Here is a 23,401-nt window from a genome sequence, read left to right as displayed (position 1 = left end):
CCCCCCACGTGAGAGAGGGCCCTAGGCCAGCCTACCATGTGCCAGGCCCTACACTCCTTTGTGAAGACACAAACCCTGGGACCCGGAGGCGTGCTGCCACTACCTCATGGCCCATAAGAGCCCAGCGTCCATGTCTCCCTGACCCACTTTCCGTGTCAGCAGCTGTAGACCGGCCCCCGTGGAACCATTTAGACGATGGGAACCGGCAAATGCCACGAACCCAGACAGGTCACATTCACCAGCACACCCTAGAGACCCTGCCTGCCCTCTGATGTCGGTCACTGTCCCTCAGGGTCATCCCAGGGCGTGTGCCGTGGCTGCTCCCTCGACCTGGAACTGGCTTCCTCCATAGCTCCCCATGGCCCAATCACTCCCTGTCAGGTTTGGGCTCGTGTTTTAAGCCTCTCAAGGAGACCTTTTCTGAGCTCTCTGGCTCAACCCAAAGCAGCACCCAACCTCACTGTATCTGCGTCACTGCAATCCATGCTGCCGGGGACATTTTCTTCACGTGACTGCAGGCCTGTCCTGAACCTAAATCTCCCAAGGCAGACTTTTGTTCCCCACACTCCCAGTAGCTTGGACCAGTCCTGGCTCATGGTGGCTGTATCCTAAATCTCTCCTCAATACATTACTGAATCCACGGGACAAGAACAGAGACATGGTCATCTAATTAGGTCTGTTCTCCACTCAGAACAAAAGCCAGTGTCTCACAGGGGCCAACCCAGCCCCGCACCATGCAGTCCCCCGTAAACCCCATCCTTTCTTAATTCTCATCCCACTCTGGCTCATTCAATTCCGGCCACACTGGCTTCTCTCCAGTCATGCCCTCACCTGAGGACCTTTGCACTGGCACAGGTCCTTCCCATAGCTGCACGGCTCACTCCTTCACCAACTCTGGCATCTGCTCAAATGACTCCTTCTCAATGACCTCTTTCCAGAGCACCCTTTTAGCACCGCAGCGCCTTCCCGGTCACTGTGTATCCACTTCTCCACCTGCCCAGTTTTTCTCTACAGCACTGGTGACCACCTGATACGTGATGCGTCTTCTTCATCTCACTTATTATCTGGTTCCCGCCCCACTAGACCGTACGCAGCATGAGGGCAGGGTCTCTGTCCCCAGGACCTAGAGCGGTTACTGGACACATGAGAAACGCTCAACAAGGGTCTGAATGACACGGCGCCACATCACGGGGGAGTTGGGCGCCTACCATATTGTAGCGCTCCAGCAGCTCAGGCGTCACAGGATAGCGCAGCCGCATCTTCCGGTACAGCGCGTGCTTCTCGTAGTAACTGACCAGCTCGACGAGGCTCTCGAAGTAGGCAGAGGTCCCCAGCACAAAGTGCCGGCCGTCCCGATGGATGCGGCAATGCTTTACTTTGCCCCTGGCCCTGGAGAGGGAAGACGGCAGGGAGCTGAGGCGCCGAAATCCGCCACACCAGACAATTGTTACGCAGCCCTGCCAACTAGCAACAACCTGCGTATCCGTCCTCAGGGAACCAGAGAAATAAACAGGGTACGGCAGTCCTGTGAAGCACACGGATCTTTTCAAGACAGAAACACAAGAAATACCTGTGCCTTACAAGAGATACTGCTAGTTCTTCTCGTCTGCCCCCTCCTCCCCAATTACAGGACTTGACTTTGGGAAGGTACTGGTGTCTAGAGCAGGGTTAGCAAACAATGGCCCCAAGGCCAAATCTGGCCCACATACCACACCCACCTGCCCCACTGCTGCCCTCACTTTTGTAAATAAAGTTTTATTGAAACACGGCCCCCATTCATCCATTTACATATGGCCTGGGGCTGTTTTCACTGTACAGTGGCTGAGCTGACAGGAGCTGGGGTAGCCATGACGGGCTCACACGGCCTAAAATCCTCTCGTCCTTTACAGGAAATGTTTGCTGATCTCTACTCTAGAACTCTGGGATTTGAGGCCCAAATCCTTCAATCTTATCTTCAGTGTTCCAACTACTGGAACAATGAGGTGTTTTGTTTTGTTTCATTTTGTTTTGTTTTCCCCCAAAAGGTAAACACGTCTTTTATGGCCTCACCCAGTTGAAACACGAGGTCAGAAAAATCCAAAATGGAAAACAATCTTCGGTCTTACCAGCTTTTATCAGCAAAAACAGAAGCCTTTAGGACAGTAAGTTCTGATCTCAACTTTACAACCCAAAGCACCTTGTTAAAATGGTCTAAAGGCATAACTACTATGGGCAAGCTACTTATCCTTTAAGATTTTGCACCTTATATTTTTATTGTTTCAAAAAAAAAAACATCCCGGGAAGCCACTTCTTCAATAAGTCCTGTAAAAAAAAATGCTATAAGACTTCTGCGTCAGTGGCAGAATAGTTGCAGGAATATTTTATTAAAAAGTTGCAAGATGGAACTATACTATGACCCCATTTGTATTTTTTAAAAATGGAAGGGAATACGATGTATTTTCCATAGGTACATGTTCATGGAGCAAATTTTTTTTTGAAGTCCACACATGACACCAGTTAAGAAAGTGTGTTTTCTTCCAGGACAAGGACCCAGATGAGAAGGACCACAGGGGGTTTAGCCTTCACTGCAATGTCTTAATTTTCATTATTTTTTTAATACTTATTTTTGAGAAAGAGTGCAAGCAGGGGAGGGGCAGAGCGAGAGAGGGACACAGAATCTGAAGCAGGCTTCAGGCTCTGAGCTGTCAGCACAGGGCCCAATGTGGGGCTCAAACTTGTGAACTGCATGAGCATGACCTGAGCTGAAGTCAGACACTCAACCAACTGAGCCACCCAAGCACCCCTTAATTTTTTTTAGAGAATATATTTATACAGAGGCGCCTGGGTGGCTCAGTTGGTTGAGCATCCGACTTCAGCTCACGTCATGATCTCACAGTGTGTGAGTTCGAGCCCTGCAACGGGCTCTGTGCTGACAGCTCAGAGCCTGGAGCCTGCTTCCGATTCTGTCTCCCTGTCTCTCTGCCCCTCCCCCACTTGTTCGTTTTCTATCTCAGAAGTAAAATGAAAACATAAATAAATAAACAAGAATATATTTAATAAAAAATTTTAAACTTTTGGGGTTGCCTGGGAGGGTCAGTCAGTTAAGCGTCTGACTTCGGCTCAGGTCATGATCTCACGGTGTGTGGGTTCGAGCCCCACGTTGGGCTTTAGGCTGACAGCTCAGAGCCTGGAGCCTGCCTCAGATTCTGTGTCCCTCTCTTACTCTGCCCCTCCCCTGCTTGTGCTCTTTCTCAAAAATAAGCATTAAGAGCAAATTTTTTTTTTAACTTTTTACAAAAGCCCCCTAGGGCAGGAAGGCTCCAGGATGCTGAGGTTAAGAGTATGGGTCAGGTTCTGGTTCCTTCCTCAGGTAACCTGTCTGAACCTCAGTTTCGTCCTCCACGGTGCTGGGGACCCACAGTTCCCGTGTCACGGCATGTGTCAGGACCGCGTCTGACAGATAACCCAGGGTGAGCCCTTTGCAATGTGCCCAGCGCTCCGAGGGTACTCAATGAGTGAACGGTTAGGAAAATATAACCAAAGTCAAGTCAAAATGAGCTTCTCCAGCAAGAGAAGAATCAAAAAGGGAGACAGGAACAGGGCTGAGTGTGAACGGCACTTTCCAGTCACCTGGTTGCTACAAACCAGGGGTCACCATGGCCTGAGGTCTTAGCTCCGCCAAGAAGCCCCTGCTCCCATGTCCCACAGAGGTGCACCTGCCCCGATCACACCTAGACAGCAGTAACATCTCTCTGTGAGGAAGCTCGTCCTCTCCTGTAGAGATCTAGCCCCAAGTTCAGCCTGGGTTCTCAGAGCTCAGACCAGCACCAGACCCAGGAGAGGCATTCTGCAGATATTGGGCAGAGGGGAGAGGGAAGGAAATTTGCTCCAGCCCTCTGTTTTCCCTCTGCATGGAGCACATCCCCCTTTGGTCCTCCAAGAGCTCCTGCTTGCCCTGGGCCACCTGCCTGACCACCGTCTGTGACACTCAGCACACAGTACGGCAGCAACGCGTTTCTGTGCCCGATTCTCCTGCTGCAGGCGACACTTGCCAATGAGAGACAGTGACACCCACCCCGCAGCCTGACCAGAGTGAGTTTCGAAGAGTCTGGGTGGTGGGGGGAGGTCATTTTTGACTACTGCAGTGACGGAGCGTCCCCCACAGGCACGCGGTGGGTGGAGACCAGGGACGTTCACCATTCCAGCATGATGGAAACCGCCTTCCCTTCCTCTCCTCTTTGAGACACAAAGCCCTCATCACTGGCTCACTCAGCCGGCACGCACTGACCACCGCTACTAGCAAGGCAATGCTAAATAAGAGGGAATCGCTCAAAAGAAAGAAACACTTGTGACCGACAAGAGGTCGCTCATTCGCCGCAGACCGCTGGGCTCGTGAGAGCAAGGACCGCGCGGTTTTTATCACTTCTGTATTCTTGCAGCCCCGCACACAGCCTGGCACATAGTAGGTGCTCACAGAACCTGTGCTAATCCCTAAAAGTTCCAAACTCCGGCTTTCAGGGTACCGCCCTGGTACCACCAGCCCACCTTCATCCAATCAAGTGACTCCAACCTCACCCCTCCCCCCCCCCCCCGGGCCAGCTTGAAGGTGCCCAATCAGAGAACCATGACACCCAGCTCAAGCAGGGGCCAGGGGGACTGTCTACATCACAGGACTCGTCTTTTCTGCTGGACACCGTCCTGGCAACCAACGTGAAGCCAAGAGACAGTGTCCCAAGAACTGCAGGGGAGACGTGGACCCAGGCCTGTTGGAAGCCAGCTTCGCCTCTCGAGCATCTCCACTAGTCGCCAATTAACCCCACTTTTTGTGTTGGCACAAAGCATAGGAGAGTCACTCTGGCCGGAGCAGGCATGCGGTACATCCTCGGCAAATGGCCACGATAATGACCCCCACTACCACCGCCATCCGCTCACCCAAGAAGGCATCAGTGACGGGGGAGAAGGAGGCAGCTCCAAATGCCCAGGGGGCAGCCTGGCAGGGCAACCGCGGCACAGGGGCCAGGGCAACAGGAATGGAAGGGACAGGAGCAGCCTGGCCACCCCAGGGCCCCTCCGTGCAGCTGGAAACCAGCGTCGCCCCGTGGCAACAGCTACCACTGCCTCCCGCTTTTCACACAAAGGAACCTAAATCTTCAAGTGAAATTTCTCAGTATTTCACATAACCGTGTAGGCGGAGAAAAACATCCATAGGCCCAGTTTGGGCCACGAGCCTCTTGCTTCAGACCTCACAGCGAAAACAGCAGGCTGTGGACACGGAGGGGCCCACGTCTGAAATTCTGCCTCAGCCCAGGACTAGGCTATGTGGCTCTAGACAGGTTGCTCAACCTCTCTGGGCCTCCTGTTTTCTTATTTGAAGTCAGGGACCTACCCCTCATGGGCTACAGCGAAAGACTCAATCAGAGGAAGTGTTCATGGCCGCCCAGTGTCTGGAACGTTAGGCCCTACGCTGAGAATACACCGTGGCAGGGGAGATGGAAGGACGGTATGAAATGGGTCTGAAACCCTCCCAACGCTGTCACTGGTGGAAACTGGAGGCGTCTTGGGGTGGAATTCAAGCAGAGAACCACCGTCCTATGGATGCTTGGTCCCTAAGGCCTTTCCACCGGCAGCGCTGGGTGGCGAGTGCAGATGGGAGGAAATCCTGTCTACACCGTCACCGATCTGAGCCTGCCAGGGCTGTCTGGGTTCAAATCCCAGCTCCACCACCCTTCCTGCCTGCACGTTTCTGCAAGTTACTTATTCACCTCTCTGTGCCTCAGCGTCCTCCTGTGAAAAATAACGACCCAAGTCCTCAAACTGCCGGAAGATGAAGTGAGTTAACGTAACACGTGCTACTCTCAAGAACACAGACCTGTGCCAGCACGCTGCAAGCTCCTGTGAGCACAGGCCGCTTTCGCTACCACTGCTGTCCTCCCCGCTGACCCTCTGGGAGCAGACGCGGAGGTAAACCGCCCGCCGCAGCACCCCCTTCGCTCTCCGCTCCTGTCCCTCCCGGAAGGCTGCAGCCCGCCCACTCACCTGAAGGTGATGGCGTAGGAGTCGGTACCTTCCCGCCTCCGGATCAGGAAGGCCCCGTCCCGGGGAACTCTCATCAGCATGTCCTCTGCTTCCCCGCGGCTCAGGCCATCATAGTACCACCTGTGGCACAGGAAGGGGACCAAGTGAGAGGGCCACGCACAGCGGCGGACGCAATGAGCTGTGAGGAGGCCTGGGATACGGCCCCAGAAAACACGGTGGAAATTACACAGTGGGCCTCCCCACCCCAAAACATCACTCAAAACAGCAATTTTTTCAAAGACCACCAACACGTAGCTTGGGTAAAACATTCATAAGGTAGGTCTGCTTGGAGCATGAGAGAATAAATGAACTGTACCCCCTCGCCCCCCACCCCCCCATTGGCCTGACTCAGTGCCAGCATCAGTCACAGCAGAGAATCTCAGAAAATTGGAGGCAGGGAACACAGAGAATTGAGTTTTCAAAAGGTCTCTTTGGTTGGTTGGTCTTTGGATGCTTTTAAAGATAAGAAAAAGCCAACTTGAATAGGCAATCTATATGAATATAGACCAAAGAAAGCAAACTGCTGTAAGTTACAAGGCTTCTCAGAAATGTACATTTTAGCAGCCTTCTGCTTAAAAATATTTTTCTGGTTTTCAAAATTGGTTAACCCTTCAGAAATCATAACTCCTATTCATTTTACTAGATTAAAAAAAAAATGAAGGGAAAATCTTTACAATTACTTTTTTCTTGTTCACTTTCACAATGAACGGGAATGAGCTCTGACAAGCAAAAAGATTATCACCGGGCCAAAATTCACCTCCGAAAATCCAAGTCCAAGAGCTCAGGACTGTGAAGATAGTGGTATGGAGGCAGGGAAAGAGGCAGAGGGACGGAGAGAACAGGGCAAAAGTAAGGTGGAGTGGGGGTCCGCAACTGTGGCCATCCCGGGGAGATCCCGGGCACCCTGGTGAGGGGCCTCGTGGGAATTTGGGCCCCGGCACACCCACAAGCCTGGCTAATCTGATTCGCGAACATAACCCGCAAGGGTGTCTGCACCCACTAAACCTGTGGGTGGACGCCTGAGCTCTGCTGTCCCAACAGCATTGAGCACACATACGGCTTTGACTCGTGGGGGTTGGGGTTGGGCACGGGGTCGGTGAGCCGGAGCTCGAACTCGGCACAGCGCAGGTGCGTCTCACGGTAGTGCTGGATGAGGTCATAGATGCTGGTGAACATGATGTTGTCAGTCAGGAAGTACTTCATGGTCCCGCCCTCCATGACGGAGCGGATCCGGCAGTGCTGGACCCGGCCGGACCGCCTGCAAGGAGAAGGACAACTTCAGGGCTGAGGCCAGACCGACTGGCCGTTCCGGCACCCCGGGCGGCAACGAACACGGGGGGTGAAGGGGGTAGGGCCAGAAGTGCGGCCAGGGACACTGAGGGGTAGACCCTGCATGTGGCCCCTCAGGTCTCCCTGTGCTCTTAGGACATGCTTGGGCTTTAGTGCAGACTGGTCTTTTAGCCTGGATTCCAGAACATTCTACCTACTTCCTCTACCACTTTTACCTGTAAGACTCCCACTCTGGAGCCAGATGGCCTAGGTATGAACCCTGATGCTGCCACTTATGTGCTAAGTGACCTTGAACAAGAGCCTTGTCCTCTCTGGGCCTCCACATTCTCCTCCTTCATTCATTCTTCATTCATTCTTCCTCCTCCACATTCTCCTCCTCCTCCTCAGTCCTCACTGAGCCATCCCGAGGACTGAACAAGCTCACGGACAAAATGTGCCTGGAATGCCGCCTGGCATGCAGGTGTTAGACCCTTTGGGTCTCCGTTTACACAGTCCTTCTTTCAGGAAGTCTTCCCTGATTGCTCCCATGCCCAACATTACATCAGGTCCCTCTTGTACAGACTGTGGTAACATCTTGCCTTTTTCTCATTGCAGTTATCACAGTTATAGACCATCGATTCCTTTTTCATCGTGCATCTCCCCAACCAGACTCTAATCTCCATCAGGACGGGGGCCCCCCCCCCCCCCCCCCGTCTGTCTGATGGCTGCACCTAGCAGGAAGCAAGCACTCCAGTGAGTGAGTTAATGAATGAAGTGAGTGAGTGAATGAGAAAGCTCATGACGGCACCATAAACCGCCTTTCGGGTCTCTATTTTAGGGACAAGGCAACAGAGACTCCAGGAGGCTGAGTGATGTGCCTAAAGCCACCTGCTTTAGGACCGGGACTGGGGTGGGTGGGGGTGGCGTGAGTGAGACCACATCGTCTTAAGTGTCTTAAGATGTTGACGATATTTTGTTCATCGCGGATTTTTCATTACTTCAGATTTTTAAAAAACATTGCATTGAAATACTACTAATCTTTTTAAAAAGATTTTATTCTTAAATCATCTCTACGCCCGATGTGGGGCTCGAACTCACAACCCTGGGATCAAGAGTCACATTCTCCACTGACTGAGCCAACCGGGTGCCCCGAAACACCACTAATCTTGATTGCTAAGTTTTTTGGGCCTCACCTGCCTTGGCCCACCCCTGCCCTGCACAGCTCCCTAAGAGACGTCTGGGCTTCCAGGCCCTGCCTGAGCTCGCACAGCAACCCACATGGCCCCCCATCTGGCCAGCTGTGAGGGGAAGGCGATATGCCCCTACCAGAAGGACAGGGTGTAGTCGTTGGGGAAGGTCTTGCTCTCCCGCACCAAGAAGGTCCCATCTTTGCCCCCCGTCTCGGCACAGTATTCCTGCAGCAGCTTCTCGGCATTTGTTCTCTTCTCCACCTTCTTGTGGAACCACTCCTCCCCAAAATGCAGCTCCGTGGGGGGTATATCCTGGGCCACAAAGGGAGGAGGAGTTTCTGAAAACTTGGACCCGAAAGACCCCCGGCATGGCCAGACTGGTCCCTCTGCACCTGCTGACTCAGGGGACTGGCGAGCAGACAGGCTGGCATCAGCTTGCCCCCCGCCCAAGAGGTCTGGGGAAATGGCTCCCCTTGCCTTCCCTCTCCTGTCACCACTGGTGGTGGCTGCCTGGAGTCCTGAGACATGGGCTAAGGGGACCGCAGTACAGGTTTCAACTCTATTACACAAGAAATCTGAAAGCCACAATGCCCTGGGAGCACCAAGGATGGCCAGCAGCCCAAGGACAGAGGGCAGGGAAGCTAGGAACCAGGCTGGGGGTGGGGCTGGACAGAACATCCCAATATCCTCCTGCCAAGAACACAGAGAGGCCAATCAGGCCCTTCTGAGAGCAGGAAAAACCCTTGAACCTCATTGGTTGAGAACCTGGCCCAGCCAGCCATTCAGAGAAGAGCCAGGCAGCCTTGGTACCCAAAGAGGAAGCTGGTTAGGCTGAGGATGTCCAGGCCTGTGGGCCAGGGGAGAAGACCAGTTAGGGGGTCTCCCCTACCTGGGGCAGCTCCTCCTCTGCAGTCTGCTCAATGTCATCGCTGAACGACAGCTTGGCATCAGCGATGGCACAGTAGTGCCGGGTCCATTTCTAGAAGGGAAAACCAGCATTAGCTCTTGCCCTCATTCTTGGCCCCATCCACTCTGGGGCCCAGAGCCCCTGCCCCGGGATGCGCCGTTCCCACTTTCATAGACGTTTGTGGTGGTTGCGTGGAATTTGATCCCCTTCGAGACATTTCTTTTAAAACATCTATTGATTTTGGGGTTCCTTTGGCATTTTCAGGACTTTTTTATTCAGTGCGTCTAAGGGTAAGTACAACTTGGCATCAGATTTCTAGTTCGTATTTAATTTGAAGGCCATTACGAATGATGGGATTGTTTTTTGGGTCTCATGACTGTTTTTTTCCATTACACCCACTTTTTACGACTTTCAGGATCTCTCAGCCAGTTTGTCTAGAGGCTCTTCCACATCTGTGACTTAATTCTTTATTTTAATGTTAACAATTTTTAATATTTCTAGGATGTGAGAAGAGACATATCAAAACATACTCAAGTGCATTCGCATGTTAGGTTATGGGATGTGGGAAGTGGCCTTACACTCAAAATGCATTACTCTCACCAAAATAAGGTTTCCAGTGGGAGTGTCCCAGACGGAAGGATACTAAGGAGTTAGGACAAGTAAATGCACTGTTGCATCCTGAACTGAACCCTGGACCACAGAAAGGATGTCAGTGGACAAACTGGTAAAATTGGAATAAGGTCCATGAATTAATTATGATTGTACCAATGTCCATTTCCTGCTTCCAATAACTATCCTCTAAGTTATGGAGAATGTTAGTATTGGGGGAAGCTAAGTGAAGAGTATGTAAGACATCTTTGTATGTGTGTGCATGTAAATACACAGTATGTTAGGTGGAATATAAAATTATTTTGAAGTAAACCATTAAAAAAAATAGGTCAAAATGCAAATAAGACAGGAATACTCTCAGAGTTCTCTAGTAGACCTCAGATGCACTCAAGGCTCTGAGAAGGAGTGCAAGGACACCCACCTGGTCAATGGAATCCCACATGTACAGTTCACCCTGTTGCTTGTGCTCATCTTTCTTATCTTCCACATTGACATCCACGTCGCCTCGGGGGCCCAGCTTCTTATGCTGAGGGGAAAAAATACACATAGCCTATCTGCCTCGAGACCCAGGTTTGGAATCTCTGAGCCAATAAGCGTTCATTCACATCAGCCGGCCAGGAAGCATCTAGCTGCAGCGTGCGCCTCAGGGCCTTTGCACTGCCTGGTCTCTCTGCCTGGCTCGTCTCTCACTTTAGCTCTGTGCTCAGTGTCACCTCCTCAGGTGCGCCTTCCTGGACCGTGTGGTCTACACAGAGCCCCCGCTCTCCTTCCCATTCCTGTCACCATCTGACCACTGGGAATTATTTTCCATACTCTTGGCCCTTTGTGTATCTTTTTTTTTTTTTAATTTTTTTTTTCAACGTTTATTTATTTTTGGGACGAGAGAGACAGAGCATGAACGGGGGAGGGGCAGAGAGAGAGGGAGACACAGAATCGGAAACAGGCTCCAGGCTCCGAGCCGTCAGCCCAGAGCCCGACGCGGGGCTCGAACTCACGCGAGATCACGCGAGATCTCGCGAGATCGTGACCTGGCTGAAGTCGGACGCTTAACCGGCTGCGCCACCCAGGCGCCCCGCCCTTTGTGTATCTTTATGCCTATCTTTGTCTTCTGTCTTTCCTGCTAAAATACAAGTCCCATGAGGGCGGGACTTGGTTTTGAATCTCCTGTGGTAGCTCAGCAGGTAGTAAGTGCTGGATAAACATTCAGTAGATCAGCGATCCCACGTGCACCCCCCACCTTCTCCGGCACACAGAGGGAAGGCAGCAACAGCCAGTCCAGGGCCCGGGCTGTGCAGGGCAGAGGAGTGCACCCTGGAGATGCAGATTTAAGACCTAAGTGCACACAGCACTCCTGCTGCTTTATCAGCTGTGTGACCCTGGGCCGGTGGCTGCACTTCTCGGAGCCAGTGCTCTCTGAAGACAGTGACTACAACCACCTTCATCCAGGTAAGTACTGATGCCCACCCAGGCAGGTTCTTGGAAATCCCAGATTCTGGAGGAAGCTCAGGGCTGGGAACCAGACAGGGGCTTGAATTCAGAGCCTTACTAGCTGCGTGACCTCGGCTGTGTGACAACCTGTCTCGGTCTCAGTAACGTCCCCTGTGAAATGGGGATAATGATGCCCCTGCTGGGTCCTGTAAGCCAGTGGGTGCGAAAGATACTTCTAAAAAGGTGAAACTTTTCAAAGTACCATAATCTCAGCTAAGCCACCTTTTCAACCTCAGTGTCCCCATGTGGAAAGTGACCCTCGGGCCTGGGATCGCAGGGCTGTAGGAGACTGAAGAGTATTTCACGCCATGCCTCGCCCAGTGAGTGACATACCAGGAACGCCTCACAAATGCTATTCCTCCCTCTTTCCTGAAACAGAAAGGAGTGAGCCACCAAGTCCCACGGGTAGGCAATGTGTGCTCTGAAAGGGGCCTTCAGGGCTCCACATCAGAAAACAAGAGCCAGGAAATCCCCGGGGACACACAGAGAGTGGTGCCAAGAAAGTGAAGCTATATAGAAATGCAGACTCGCAGACGGAGGCCTGAGAGGCCGTGGACCCTTCCCAGCCGAGCTCCCTTGGCCTCTAGTCCTGCCTTCCCTATGCTGGAAGCCTCCTTAAGTATCTCAGTGAAAAGTGCCCCAGGTCTTAGCCAGATCCTCTCAGATGCTGCTGCTTTTACACCGAGGGCACGGACATCCCTTCCTCTGCACGAACCTCGGCGAAAGCCCCCTCGCACTGTTTGGTACCCCTCTGTTAACGCTTCGGTCTTCCCACTAGACCGCGACCTCCTGGCACACAGGCATTGTTCCCAGTACATCTTGGTGGTCCAGCGACGATCTAGGAAACGTGCCACGTGTTTATGGAGGTTACTCCCACAACCTGAGGGCACAGCCTTCTCTCCGCCTGGTGAACACCTGTCCATCCTTCCATACGAACCTGCTGCTTATCGACAAAATCCATCCCCCTCCTTCTGCCAAGGGCCATCCAGGTAGAGACCTCACATCCAGCATCCTTGGCAGGAGGTGTGGACATGTGACTAAATTCTCACACAGAGGACAGGACAGGCCGGACATACCTAACGGACTATTCTGCTTGTTTGGCAGGAGTCGCGGACCCTGGACGTGATCACACTGCCCCTCCTATGAGCTGGAGCTCAGGGAGGCCTACAACCCAGCACCAGCCACACACAAGGACAGCACCCCAGGGCATAGCCTTCACCATTTCTGTGCCGGGGACCTCCTTCGAAGCCCGGGAAAGACTCTGAATCCCTTTCTCAGAATAGACATTTATAATACGTACAGTTATAAGAGACACTATACTGAAATACAGTTAAGATACTGAATATTTGTAATATAAATAGATGTACTTCTTTATTAATATCTTAAGATCTAGAGTCAAATCTATTAACTACCACAATTTCAAAGTAGTGATGAGCACAGCATTATTTTCAGATATTTGCGACAACAGTAAACACGATATGAAAACATCTGTGATTTCTGCTGGTGACAAAGCCCCAAGTGGCTTGTTGGCAATATTCGTAATGAAAGGAAACCTTCAGTTTTATTTACAGGTTAATAAAAATAAAGAGGCAACATTTTCCCCCGAAGTTCACATGCTACCCCAACCCTAATTCTAACTGCAGATTCGCTGGGGGTCAATAGAACCCCAGCTGAAAACCAGTTTTCCCTGGGAGACTGGAGAATGAAAAGAGAATGCTGGGTCCCTGGAAAGCCTTCTGGGCCAGAGCTCAACCTTCTAGAACACTCTCCCTCAGCTTAGGAAGAAATGGTCTCTCCCGTGCTTTAAGCCACTGTGTATCTGGTTTCTTTGTCCAAGGAATACAGATCCCCAAACATCACCCCTCTCCCCCGGCACCCCTGCACTCTCAGACAAGGCTGGTCCCTCCTCTCTCCCCACAGCACTTGGCAAACCACCCTCTTCATCCCGTTAGCACACACAGCCTTTTGGGGCAACTGTCCACCTCCAGTCCATCTCACATGCTGGAATGGGAGCTCCCGAAGTCAAGAAGGGAGTCTGGGTCACTGGAACACCCCCGGCACAGAGACCTGACTCTGCCACGGGCGCGGTGGAGGTCTGCCCCAAGAATGAATGAACCACAGTTAACACTTACGTGGCACCTGCTACGGCCCAGGGGCCAGTCCTAAGGACTGTGCGCACATTTTCTCATGGGATGCTCAAGGCCAACGCGGTAGGTTCTCTTACGAACCTCCCGAGACTGGTGAGGACACAGTGGCATCGAGAGGTCAAATGGCTTTGCCCAGTGTCACTCACAGAGACAGTAAGGGGACCTGGTGGGACCAGGAGCCTGTGCTCTGAGCCACGGGCTCTCCTGAATGCACGACAGCACCCGAGGTCACCTGCCTTGATGATGATCTTCTCCCGCAGCTGGCTGGGCGAGGGCAGCTGGTCAGCACTGGCCTCCGTGGGCTTCGTCAACAGCAGGTCGCCAAACACCTCCTTGAACACCCTGGCCATGTGGCGCTGCTGCTCCACACAGCAGTGCTCTTCGATGGACAGGATCACCGGGAAGCTGCGGGCGGCAGGAGCCAGCTCAGCTCAACAGGCTGGCGGAGAGTGGGGGGGCAGCAGAGGTCACTGGAGTCCCAGCCCTAGCCTCCTCCAGGCTCTAGAACCAGGGAGGGACTTGCACTTTGGGCCTGCAGGGGGCGCCAACACCCAGTTGAAGACATTGGCAGCGACCAGCCAGGATGGAGACCAGGCTGGCGGATGTGTATCTGTGCGTGTGTCGGGTGGGGGGGGGGGGGGGGGCAGGAAGGCGCGTCTGTCCACCTGTCCCTTAAAGATGAACCACCGGCAAATCAAGCCCACAAACCTTGAGGTGACAAAGGCATGGTCTTTGATGGCCTGCACGACGTCATCAAACTTGATCTTGGTGGTCCGCGTCCAGCCGTGGTAGATGATGGGCTTCCCATCGGGCCCATCCCAGCAGTCCACTGAGGGAACAGACATGCAGCATCAACACCTGCCTGTCACTCTCCGCCTCGAGAGTCCACTGACGGCAGGCACACTGCGGGGGGGGGGGGGGGGGGGGGGGCGGGCAGCTGTGAGGTTGGCTGCGGCCCCCACGTGGCTCAGATCCTACAACACGGGGGGCCACACCCAAAAATTCCCTTCAGGGACCGGCAACATGAGGACCCATGTTACCTGTGTGCATGCATTACCCGTGCAGTTACAGGAAGATCTGGGTTGCTCAATTAAGGGTCTCTTTGTAGGGGTCTCGGGGTGGTTCAGTTGGTTAAGCACCTGACCCTTGATGTAGGCCAGGTCATGATCTCACGGTACATGAGTTCGAGCCCTGCATCAGGCTCTGCAGTGACAGGGCAGACCCTGCTTGGGATTCTCCCTCTACCCGCCTCCCCGCCCCCCCGCCCCTCCCCAGTAACGCTGTGTGTTTGTTTCTCTCTCAAAATAAAGTTAAATAAATAAACTTAAAAAAAAATAAAGGTCCCTTCGTAATGCGACACATTTGTCCAAAAGAAACTAGTTTAAACGTTTCTTTTTAAAGAAGATATTTATAACGTGGGATTTTTTTTTTTCTTATTTCACTTGGCTTGCTTTTTCTGCTAGTGGAAGTAATACTGAACAAGGAGACATTTATTTTTTTAAAGTTCTGGTAAAACATCCCAACAGAAAAGGTGAACAGCCCCTCTATTTTCAAACCCCAGAGGAAGTAGGAGCTGATAGTTTTTTTACATTTGCTTTTTCCTGGAAGGCAGGGTGGTATACACTTAGGCAACTGTCTACAGGAACAACTGCCATTAAAGTCTGATGCCACGGTGAGCGTCTGTGATAAAATCGGAGCCTAAGTCAGTTCTCTGTGCCCTTTCTCAGCCCAATGCACCTGCGGCCCAGTGGTGGTACAGTCAGGCCGGCGGGGTGAGGGCTGAGAAAGGAGAAGCGGCTGGACGTCTCTAAGGGCCTGGATCATCTATGTCGGGGTGTCTGTGAGCAGCTATGAAAAGGACATCCACGGTGGTACCCATGGCTGGGCCAGCTGCCAAACACAGAGGGCTCTAGCCTTCCTCCAAAAGCAGCTCAGAAGAGGGGGCGGGGCACCTGGGTGGCTCAGTCAGTTGAGCGTTCAACTTGGGCTCGGGTCATGATCTCATGGTTCGTGGGTTCAAGCCCCGCGTCGGGCTCCGTGCTGACAGCTCAGAGCCTGGAGCCTGCTTCCGATTCGGTGTCTCCCTCTCTCTCTGCCCTTCCCCCACTCATGCTCGCTCTCTCTCTCCCTTTCTCTCAAAAATAATTGTTATAAAAATGAATTAAAATAAATAAAAAATAATTTAAAACAGCCCAGACGGAAGCTGGAGGAGGAGAGGAGCATTAACAAAGCTTAGGTCCTGGCCTCCCCCAGCCCTGCCGCTGCATCAGATGCCCAAATGCATCTGATGACTCCAACCCAGCCAGGCTCAACACCACCCCTTGCCCTGGGGGGAAACCCTCTGGGGAAAGGTCCCTCCCTGGCTGTTGGAGGCCACATCCCGCACCCAGATGCTATGAGCACCTGGGCTCTCCCTTGGCCTGCCCCACTCGTCCCCACGACTCAGGCTTTTCGGCCAAGAAAGGCGACGAGCAGCCCCGCGGCAGGCTGCATGCAGTTCAGCAGCAGCGTCACCTGCACCAGGAAAAGGGCACTCACGCTCGATGCAGCGACAGCCCATGCGCAGGCAGCGGACGTATGCCTCTGTGGACGACTCACTCCGCAGCTGGTCGCCGGTGAGGTACCTGAGGGACGGGAGGCGGCAGCCGGGTGGGGGCAGGCCCGCACCTCGGGCAGTCCTGGGAAACTTCTCAGCCCAGGTGCCCAACATCCCCAACTCTGTCTAGAAAGATCGGCGGTCGGGATCCGGGCCGGACACATGCAATTGTGTGGCCCCACCGGTCACGAGCCTTAGACTCAGGCAACAATCGCAGGATGTGGACGGCAGCCACCTTGGCAATCCAAGGGAAGGGGCGAGGCTGTGTGTTCTTTGGAGAAGCACTCGGTCAAAGTGTATCAGGAATGAAACGCACATATGGCCATCGATTCATACCCGCCCCCGCTATGGTGTCCGCTAGGCCCTCAGTCCAATGCTGGGCCACTGTTTTCGTTTCAGGGCTCCAGGCCAAGCACAGATCTTCAACAACCACTGCTAGAACTCAATAGACTTTGAATTATGTCCACCAAAACTGACATAAAAAATGCCTATTTTGGGGTGCCTGGGTGGCTCAGTTGGTTAAGTGTCCAACTCCAGCTCAGGGTATGATCTCGTGGTTTGTGGGTTCATGCCCCATGTTGGGCTCTGTGCTGACAGCTCAGAACCTGGAGCCTGCTTTGGATTCTGTGTCTCCCTCTCCGTCTCTGCCCCTCCCCCACCCATTCTTTTTCTCTCTCTCTCTCAAAAACAAATAAACATTTTAAAAAATTTTAATAGAAAGAAGCAGAGTTTTATGCACTCTCCTCCTCACCACATCCACCCCCCACCCTTTTAAGAGTTCACGTTCCTTAACTATCCTCTGGATTTGGTAGAATTCACCACTCTAAGCCAATGGACATGGTGGGAAAGAGAGAACCATGCAATCATTTTGCCCCTGAAAAAGACTTTACCTTCCCAAAATGCCTTCTCTCTGACTCCTGTCTGCCACGACCCTTGGAAAGGTACCAACCTGTAGCTCTCATGATGCCCAGGCCCCAAGACTTTCACCTTCTCACCTTACAAGGCAGATTAAATACTGGAACTTTGGTGCAACATCCATTTCTTTCTTCCAGTCTACCCTCTCTTTTGCAATCAGGATAATCTTGCAAACATTGGAACGTGTTGCTCTCTGGCAGATTCCACGCAAACACAACTGCTGTCCTGCTCTCTTATCATTCACCCTCCTGGATTCTAGAGTCTCGTCTTAACAAACCCCACTCCGTTCCTCATGCCCCTGGACCTTTGAACATGCTGCTCCTCCTTGCCTCACCACCTCTTCGTCTCTCACCAACTCCTGTTCATCCTTAAATCAAAGGAGGCCTTTTCCCCCTCCAAGGACATGAGGAGGGGGCTCCTTCTCTCTTCACTGCTGTATCCCCAGTGCCCAGCACAGGGTATAGACCCAGTCAGGACCAGTTCAATAACTAATTCAGTCGCTCTGCTGTGGCTACTAGGAGATGTCCAAACCGTGAAAACCAGCTTTGCCAACCTGCTTCTTAGGGCCACAGAGAAAACACGATTATTGCAAATATCAACTGGGAAAGGCGGGGGGGGGGGGGGGTGTTTCCACGTCCCTTCCAGAAGCTTGTGTATATTCCAGTCTGAGCAATGTGGCCCTGCACCCTGCCCGCTCCCACGCACTTCCAAGAGCAGGGCACCGGCACCCCACCATGCTGCCTTTGGCTGCGGGCCCACCACAGGCTCACCAAGAAACTCACGTGTTATGTGAGGAGGAGATCCAGTAATGGGACAAGGGGTTGTTCATGTCCTGTATGTCCACGACGTCGTACTTCTCGTCCCAGATGCTGTTCTCCCGCGAAAACAGGTACGTGAGGAACTAGGAGAGTCACAGAGACAAGATCATCACCCCAATGAGGGGGACCGACAGTGCCTGGATCTTTCCCGTCTATGCCAACAACAGAGAAATGGTGGCTCTGATACATCAACTCAGAGAAGATGGTCTCCAGGCCTCAGGTACCCAAGTTTTGTTTTGTTTTTTTTTTTGTTTCTTTATTAACTTTGAGAGGGAGAGAGGAAAAGACAGAGAGCAGAGGAGGGGCAGAGAGGGAGAGAGAGAAGCCCAAGCAGGCTTTGTGCTGTCAGTGCAGAGCCTGACGTGGGGCTCAAACTCACGAACGAGTTCATGACCTGAGCCAAAATCAAGAGTCAGGGCACTTAACTGAGTCACCCAGACGCCCCTACCCAAGTTTGTAACGCAGGACGCTCAGACTTCGGCAGGATATATGGAGACATGTTTTCGCTGACCTGTGTGGTGTTTTCCTTTTTAATGTCTATCCTAAAATAGTTGCTACGAAAAGAGTATAGGCTTCCCACACAGAAGTTTTAAGGCATAATAATACCATGAACTTTTGTGAACCCAGCACCCAACCAGAGCCAAAAATCATCACCAGTATCCTAACATCTAGCAGGCAGGAAGTTTCCTCACCCCTTAAAAAAAAACCAGATTGGGGGTTAGTCAGTTGAGCGTCCGACTTCGGCTCAGGTCATGATCTCACAATCCGTGAGTTCGAGACCCACATCAGGCTCTGTGCTGACAGCTCGGAGCCTGGAGCCTGCTTCCGATTCTGTGTCTCCCTCTCTCTCTGCCCCTCCCCCGTTCATGCTGTGTCTCTCTCTGTCTCAAAAAATAAATAAACGTTAAAAATAATTACAAACAAAATCAGATTGAGGGACACGGGTGCTACACTGTGCTGCCTGGGCACAAGCTTACACGAGGCAGGAGCGCCCCGCCCTCCCCGTCCCACCCTCCTCTCCGTCCATCCCCTGCTGCTTCACACGGGGCAGGGGGCAGGTGCAGAAGCCCCATCGACCTTCGAATCTCCTGGCCGTGCTTAGGTTGTTAGCCACAGGCCGGCGGCAGATGCCCTCTAGCGGAAGAAGCAAAGAACCCACCCAGTCTCCACACCCAAATGGACTAGGATGAGCACAACAGAAGGCTAGAATTCAGAACCCAGAAGAAAAGCAGCTCTCACAGCCAAGCCCTTCAAGGGAAGAGAGCCGGAAGAAAGGAACATCGGACGTGACAGACATCAATCGAAGAGGCCCAGCCACATCGACGGGAAGCCCACTCACCTCATCGACAAACAAGAAAGGCTCGGCGGTCTCCCTCAGGGTGTCATCGATAAACTTTGTCATCCGCTCGCGGACTCTGTTCAGATCCTGAGCCCAAACCTCCTTGGAATGAGAACGAGAGCCAGAAGTCGTCAGAAAGGGGAATGGCAAAACTCTTCATCTCTCAGGACCCAGTTTCCATCAGAGACCAAAACACCAACCTGTTCTGAACGCGTATGCGATCAACGCCTGCATATCACACGTTACCCTGTGCCTGGCCAGCATTCTTTGTAAAGGACCAGAGGGTAAATTTTAGGCTTTGGGTCACAACCACTCAAGTCTGCTACTGTACTGAAAAAGGAGCCATAGACAATACATACATAAATGGCCATGGCTGCGTTCCAATAAAACTTTATTTAGAAAAAACAAGTGGTGGGCCAGATTTGGCCCATGGGCCATACTTTGCCGACTCCTGCCCTGTGCTAGCCCTTTACATTTGTTAGCCTGAAGAGGCTGGGAGCATAGTTATGTCAGACTGCCAGGGTCGGTCACTTGGCTGACCCTGGCAAGTGACATGCCCCTTCTGTCTCATTAATTACATGAGAATAACACCTATGCACAGACTTTCTGTCAGAGACTGCAGGAAATAAGGCTATGTGCTTAACAAAGCATCTGGTACGTGGAAAGTGCTCTGATCTGGGGCACGAGGGTGGCTCAGTCGGTTAAGCATGCAACTTCAGCTCAGGTCATGATCTCATGGTTCGGGAGTTCGAGCCCCACTACGGGCTCTGTGCTGACACCTCAGAGCCCGGAGTTTGCTTTGGATTCTGTGTCTCCCTCTCTCTCTGCCCCTCCGCTGCTCACGCTCTGTCTCTGTCTCTGTCTCTCTCAACAATAAACAAACATTAGAAGGTGCTCCGATCCTGGCAGCTTGTGCAAACAATTGTCTTCCTCCTGGGGTCACCTCCGTCCATGCAACTCTGCACCTCATTCGTTGCCACTGTCATTTAAAAGCCGAGGAAACAGAGGCTCAGGATGTCACGTGACAACCCCAAGTTCACATAGCTGGTAAGCCGCAGAGTGGAGGTTCCAAATCAACTGACCTAGAATATGTCCTCTTTTCAAAGCGTCCGCCAAGTAACACTTCTCAGATGTTGATGATGTCTGAAATATACCTTCAGCTGTTCGAAAACAGCTTCTACCACTTAGAAATTCGGAAGCCCACGGGGCGCCTGGGTAGCTCAGTCAGTTAAGCGTCCGACTTCGGCTTGGGTCGTGATCTCACAGTTCGTGAGTTCGAGCCCCACATCGGGCTCTGGGCTGACCACTTAGAGCCTGGAGCCTGCTTCAAATTCTATGTCTCCCTCTCTCTCTGCTCCTCCCCTGCTCATGCTCTCTCTCTCCTTCAAAAATAAATAAAAACATTTAAAAAAAGAAATTCAGAAGCCCATTAGAAAAAGAACACGTGGTATTAAGTAACTGTACTGTTTTCCTCTCTAATCCCTAGAAACCCATATACTCATAGGCAAAAAAGATGCACAAAAAGACGAAACATGACATAGTTTCAACTGTGACTAATGCTTTATGGCTTCTGAATATGCTAAAACCTCTACCTTTAAGGATAATAAAAGCAAATGCGCCACCAGATGTGTGTGTAGTTGGACGGGAAGGGTCAGACCGGGAAGTCTGAAAGAAGCAAAAGGCAAGGGCAGGTGCAAATAAGGTGGTAAAGAGATGGCCCTGTTGGCACGTGGGTGGCTGACCAACAATGAACCTTACTGTGGATGTTTGCAAATCTACTTGGATAGGGACACAAAGTAGCTGGGAGGCTGGGAGCGGCCGGCTCGTCCACACACGAGGCGCTACGATCTTTGAATAATGGAACATAAAACTCAAATCATAGGGATACTTAATGCAAACGCCTTGCCAGACCTAGGTGTCCCCCCACCAAAGGCCAGGGGCTTCCTCGTTCCTTCTCCTACAAAGCTTTTGCATTTACTAAAAGGCACAGGGGCTGAGCCAGCTTAACGTGGAACTAGCCTGGCTGTGAATAACATCTTCAGCATAAAGGAGGATAAAATCCCAACATTCCGTGAGTTAAAAATAAATAAAAATGTATCTATGTGGGGTGGGGTGGGGTGGGGTGCCAGGCAGCTACGATCATGAAAACGAGAAGCATAACAGAGGGAATGGGGATGAGAGTCTCAGCACTGGGCACGGACTGTATGGCCAGGCTCTGCGTTAAACCTTTTTCACAGAGCGGCTCGTTTTAAACTCATGCAGCCCCAGAAGGTACATACGTTACTCTCCATGTTATGTGACTGCAGAAGCTGAGGCTTTGAGTCATTAAATAACTTGCCCCCCAACAGTGAGCCCGAGACCAACCCAGGCACATCACTTCTGGAGTCTTCCTTTTGACCCCCTCCCCCTGCCCCCAACCTGTTCGACAGTGGCACCCATCCCCCGCCGGCCAGGGCTGGCCTGTGGCACATGTAACCAGTCCTCCGGTGGGAATTTAGGTCAGTTCCAGGCCTTCACTCCTATTAAGAACCCTGCCATTGCTTCTGTAGGGTGAGTTCCTAGGAGGGCAGTTATTTAACTGAGGTACATAAACCTTTTCTTCAAAGTTTTCATTTTAATCGCATATTGCCGAAGTGCTCCCTAAAAACCTTGCACGGATCTGCACACCCAACGGGGCCTCCGTGAGTATTCCGTGGGTGAGCACCCAGCACCCTAAACAAATGTCCCTTTTGAGCAGCCCTGCTTCCTGCCAGCATCGCACAGAGCCAAGCACACGGGACTTAAGGGTCTGCAAGACTGACGGCTCAGTGTCCCCATTCTTGACATCAGGGGCCCCCTGGGTTCTAACTCCCCACTTGGGGAGAGAGATCTCCTGTGCTATGCTCCTGACCCACAGCCCTGATCTCCGAGGGGCCGGTGTGGGTGTCGTAAAATTAAGCAGCACAAGCTGGTGAATTCTAGGGGATCAGGCTACTCGTCCCCAGGGATCTGGCCTCAACGGCTTCCCACCAAACTGAGTAGTTAGGGCAAAAAAGAGGATGGCGAAAAAGAAAACCACGTGCCTCTCTCTGCTTTACGACGCTGGCAGCACAGACCCAGCATGTAAGGTGCCCAGAGAATGCACGTGCCCCTTCGCTGCACCCCACCGCAGAGCGGCAGGCTCAGGTGTTCTCCTTGAACCTGCACGGGGGAAGGGAGTCACCCTTTATCAGGCACCACCACAGCTGCCCCCTTTGCCTGGGCTTCCGTGTGGCTGGCGTTGCCCCCAGTTGTGTGCCTCTGTTCATGGCTCTACATTCAGTGAAATCTGAACATGGGAGATACGCTGGGTGACATTAACGAGTTTAGTGTGGATTGTGGAACAGGATTGCTGTGGTCATGTTTTGTGGAAAAAAAAAAAAAGTCCGTATCTGTAAGAGAGATGCACTGAAGCATTTACAAAGGAAATAATACATAGCCTGGGGTTTGCTTTAGATTATTCCACTACAGAAATGAAGAAGAAGGGGAGGGGAGGGGAGGCATGTGGGTGTGGAGGTGGAGGGCAGGAGAAATAAAATTGGGGAAACGTTCGTAACTTCTTAATCTGAGTGATGGATACGCGGTGGCTCGTGATGCCTATCTGTCTACTCTTGCACATGTCTGAGATGTTTTGGAGTAAAAAGTTTCTTGAGAAGCCAAGGAACTGGAATGCTACGGACCTGAAACGGCTCTAAAAAATAAAGTCGATTAAAGTACCAAAACCAAAAAATTAAGGAGGAAGCAAAGACAACTCCAGGGACAGATGTAAAAAATTTTAAGTATCTACACAAAAATGCATGTATACGTACATACAAAGATCACTGCAATCTTCTCTGACCCCACGATTCTGGAAAGTAGGGCTCCCATCCCCACTTAGAGAGGAAACTGGGGAACAGAAAGGTCAAACCACCTGCCCAAGGTCACACAGCTAGTAAGAGGATCTCACGTTTCTCTCCGTCGAACTGTTTTTCCAACCACAGCACTACTGACATTTGGGGTTGGGTGACCTGTGCGTTTCAGGATGTCAGGCAGTATCTCTGGCTTCCACCCA

At 52.0% G+C, this 23,401-nt stretch overlaps 1 protein-coding gene across 1 annotated transcript in view; it reads right to left on the bottom strand.

Moving 5' to 3' along the window:
- The window catches only part of PLCG2 (phospholipase C gamma 2), an 88,851-nt gene that overhangs the window by 49,173 nt on the left and 16,277 nt on the right, over positions 1-23,401 (bottom strand). Inside the window, exons 6-16 of the mRNA XM_040443417.1 lie at positions 19,333-19,434; positions 17,958-18,076; positions 16,203-16,288; positions 14,373-14,493; positions 13,901-14,069; positions 10,451-10,555; positions 9,403-9,492; positions 8,650-8,825; positions 7,112-7,312; positions 6,016-6,135; positions 1,209-1,389 (exon numbers count right to left, since the gene is read on the bottom strand). Of these exons, the coding sequence (XP_040299351.1) occupies positions 1,209-1,389; positions 6,016-6,135; positions 7,112-7,312; positions 8,650-8,825; positions 9,403-9,492; positions 10,451-10,555; positions 13,901-14,069; positions 14,373-14,493; positions 16,203-16,288; positions 17,958-18,076; positions 19,333-19,434 (1,470 nt within the window). The remainder of the gene's footprint in view (positions 1-1,208; positions 1,390-6,015; positions 6,136-7,111; positions 7,313-8,649; positions 8,826-9,402; positions 9,493-10,450; positions 10,556-13,900; positions 14,070-14,372; positions 14,494-16,202; positions 16,289-17,957; positions 18,077-19,332; positions 19,435-23,401) is intronic.

This window comes from Herpailurus yagouaroundi, unplaced genomic scaffold, assembly GCF_014898765.1.
Source record: "Herpailurus yagouaroundi ecotype Mexico unplaced genomic scaffold, PumYag 190, whole genome shotgun sequence".
Taxonomy (NCBI): domain Eukaryota; kingdom Metazoa; phylum Chordata; class Mammalia; order Carnivora; family Felidae; genus Herpailurus; species Herpailurus yagouaroundi.
The sequence above is the reverse complement of the archived record's forward strand: the minus strand, read 5'-3'. Positions and strand labels throughout refer to the sequence as shown.